The 2,005-nt window shown below is 41.8% G+C and overlaps 1 protein-coding gene across 1 annotated transcript in view; it reads right to left on the bottom strand.

Annotated features, from left to right (window-relative positions):
- Positions 1–491, bottom strand: part of LYPD6B (LY6/PLAUR domain containing 6B) — a 12,874-nt gene extending 12,383 nt beyond the window's left edge. The window contains exon 1 of the mRNA XM_008585630.1: positions 350–491. Coding sequence (XP_008583852.1) covers positions 350–464 — 115 coding nt within the window. The 5' untranslated portion in view covers positions 465–491. The remainder of the gene's footprint in view (positions 1–349) is intronic.
- Positions 492–2,005: the final 1,514 nt, after the last annotated feature.

Here is a 2,005-nt window from a genome sequence, read left to right as displayed (position 1 = left end):
TATATTATTTACCCAGAAACTTCCCACAACCAATATCCTTCTCTAACAAAGAGATCAACAACGAATATTGAATTTTCTCTCCTAAGCCATGATTAGGGAAAGTATTCAAAAGAATTTTTTAAAACAAAAACATTTTAAGAGTTTAGCAGGGAGCCAAACCATTTTGAAGAAGTGGAGAAAATTTCTGTATCTATACACTTACCCATAGAAGTAATGAAGATTTTCTGTTTTATTCTAGGTATAACCCAAATGTTCCAGAAAAAGGCAGAGTTAGGGGAGATGGAAAAGAGGGCTTCACATGGACACCCTGACCGCGCAGGCATGAACCAGGATGGCGACCACTACTTACGGTCGAGAGGAGGCCTCACATTGTAGAAATTGATGTTCTTGGCAAATGCCCAGTGTTCCGAGAAGATAAAGATCTGGACAACAGCTACAGCAAGAGCATGACAGAGGAGCAGCATTCTGACCTTGTGTACTGGACACTCCAAACTCGCGTATCTATGATGAAAAGACAGACAGGTTCTGTTTATATTTTATACATCAATGGGAGTGTATTTTGCTTCTGTTTGGAAAGCCTGATTATTCAAATATATTCGACCATCTACCTGTTGTGGGGGCTAGTACTTGCGAGTAAGCTGAATTTTTCATGATCAGATTAAAGTTAAATAATGACTGCCTTCTACTGGTCAGGCCTCTGCACCAGCCAGCTGAGCTTTAGCAGGATGCCCAGTGGCCTCTCGGGTTCAGGAAGAACAAGCAGCCAACAGTACCAGCCTGGCCGTGCCCCATTCCATCGGTGCCTGAGGCTAGCTGGTTTCCTTCGTGCTGAATCACCTCTCCTAAATCAACCGTGGTTCTGAGGCAGGTTTGGCTGAAGTCACCAGACCACCTATCTGTCAAATCCATTCCCTGAGTAAACTCTAATGTTTGAGCAATTTTACAACTCTTTCAAAACCTGAAACAATAAAAGTGGGAGCAGTGGAAGGGACAGTGGGTAAAAGGGCAATGAGTCTGAAAAGTAATATCTTCGCTGCACCCCAGAGCACACAGAGAAGAGAAACAAGAGTCACTGCGAAATGCCAGCCCCACACTATGTCCCTGTCAAGCTGGATGCAAAGAGAAGCTGCAATAAATGTTGTTTGAAAAGCCGAAAACCTAATGTTAGTCCCAATTCACAAATACTACTCATGGCCTTCATAGACTTTATAGGCAGTGGTGAAACCCAAGGAAACAACAGACACGCGTGCATGTAGCACTGAGCAAAAGATATGACGTCTTAAGCCTCATAGGTTCTAACCTTCAGAAGCAGACCTGGTAGTAAGAAAATCTAGAATATCACCACTGACAGGTTCTCTCTGCCAAGGGGGAGGTGTGGACAGCAGAAAAAGTACGTAACTTGTAGTCCAAAGACTTTGGTTCAGGTGCTGGCTCTGCGGTTTACTAGCTGCCTGACCTTGAGCAAGCTCTTTAAACCCTATTAACCTCAATTTCCTCATCTGTAAAGTGGCTCAGTAATACCCATGTTGCACACACGTTTGGGTAATTGTGAGCTTCAAATACAAACTCAGAACAGATAGGATCACATAGGATTGTGTATGTAAAAGCACTCCTAATACAGGTTCTGTGAAAATGTTGAAATACTAGAGTTTAATATCGCTGGCTGAACTCATTTTCTTTTTGCTGAGTCAACTGGTCTCAGTAGTTTAGGGAATTTTTCAAAGAAAAAAGCTTTGATCTCTGCATATATGAGCATAATCCCTCACATGGACATTTTATTTGAAGCCAGTGGAATGATGCGTTGATTTTAGGGATTTTACTTCCTCCTCTTGGGTTGTGAGTATACTGGTTCTGCACATGTGGTTAATAATGCATACTTATGAAGATGGAACTGAATATTCCATCCCAAAATGTAGCCAAAACTTCATATCACCCCTATACGTGGCTTTTGTCACTGATAGGACTGAGTCACTAAGGAAGTATACAGTGTTTAAAAAAAAAAAAA

This window comes from Galeopterus variegatus, unplaced genomic scaffold, assembly GCF_000696425.1.
Source record: "Galeopterus variegatus unplaced genomic scaffold, G_variegatus-3.0.2 Scaffold3651, whole genome shotgun sequence".
NCBI lineage: Eukaryota > Metazoa > Chordata > Mammalia > Dermoptera > Cynocephalidae > Galeopterus > Galeopterus variegatus.
The sequence above is the reverse complement of the archived record's forward strand: the minus strand, read 5'-3'. Positions and strand labels throughout refer to the sequence as shown.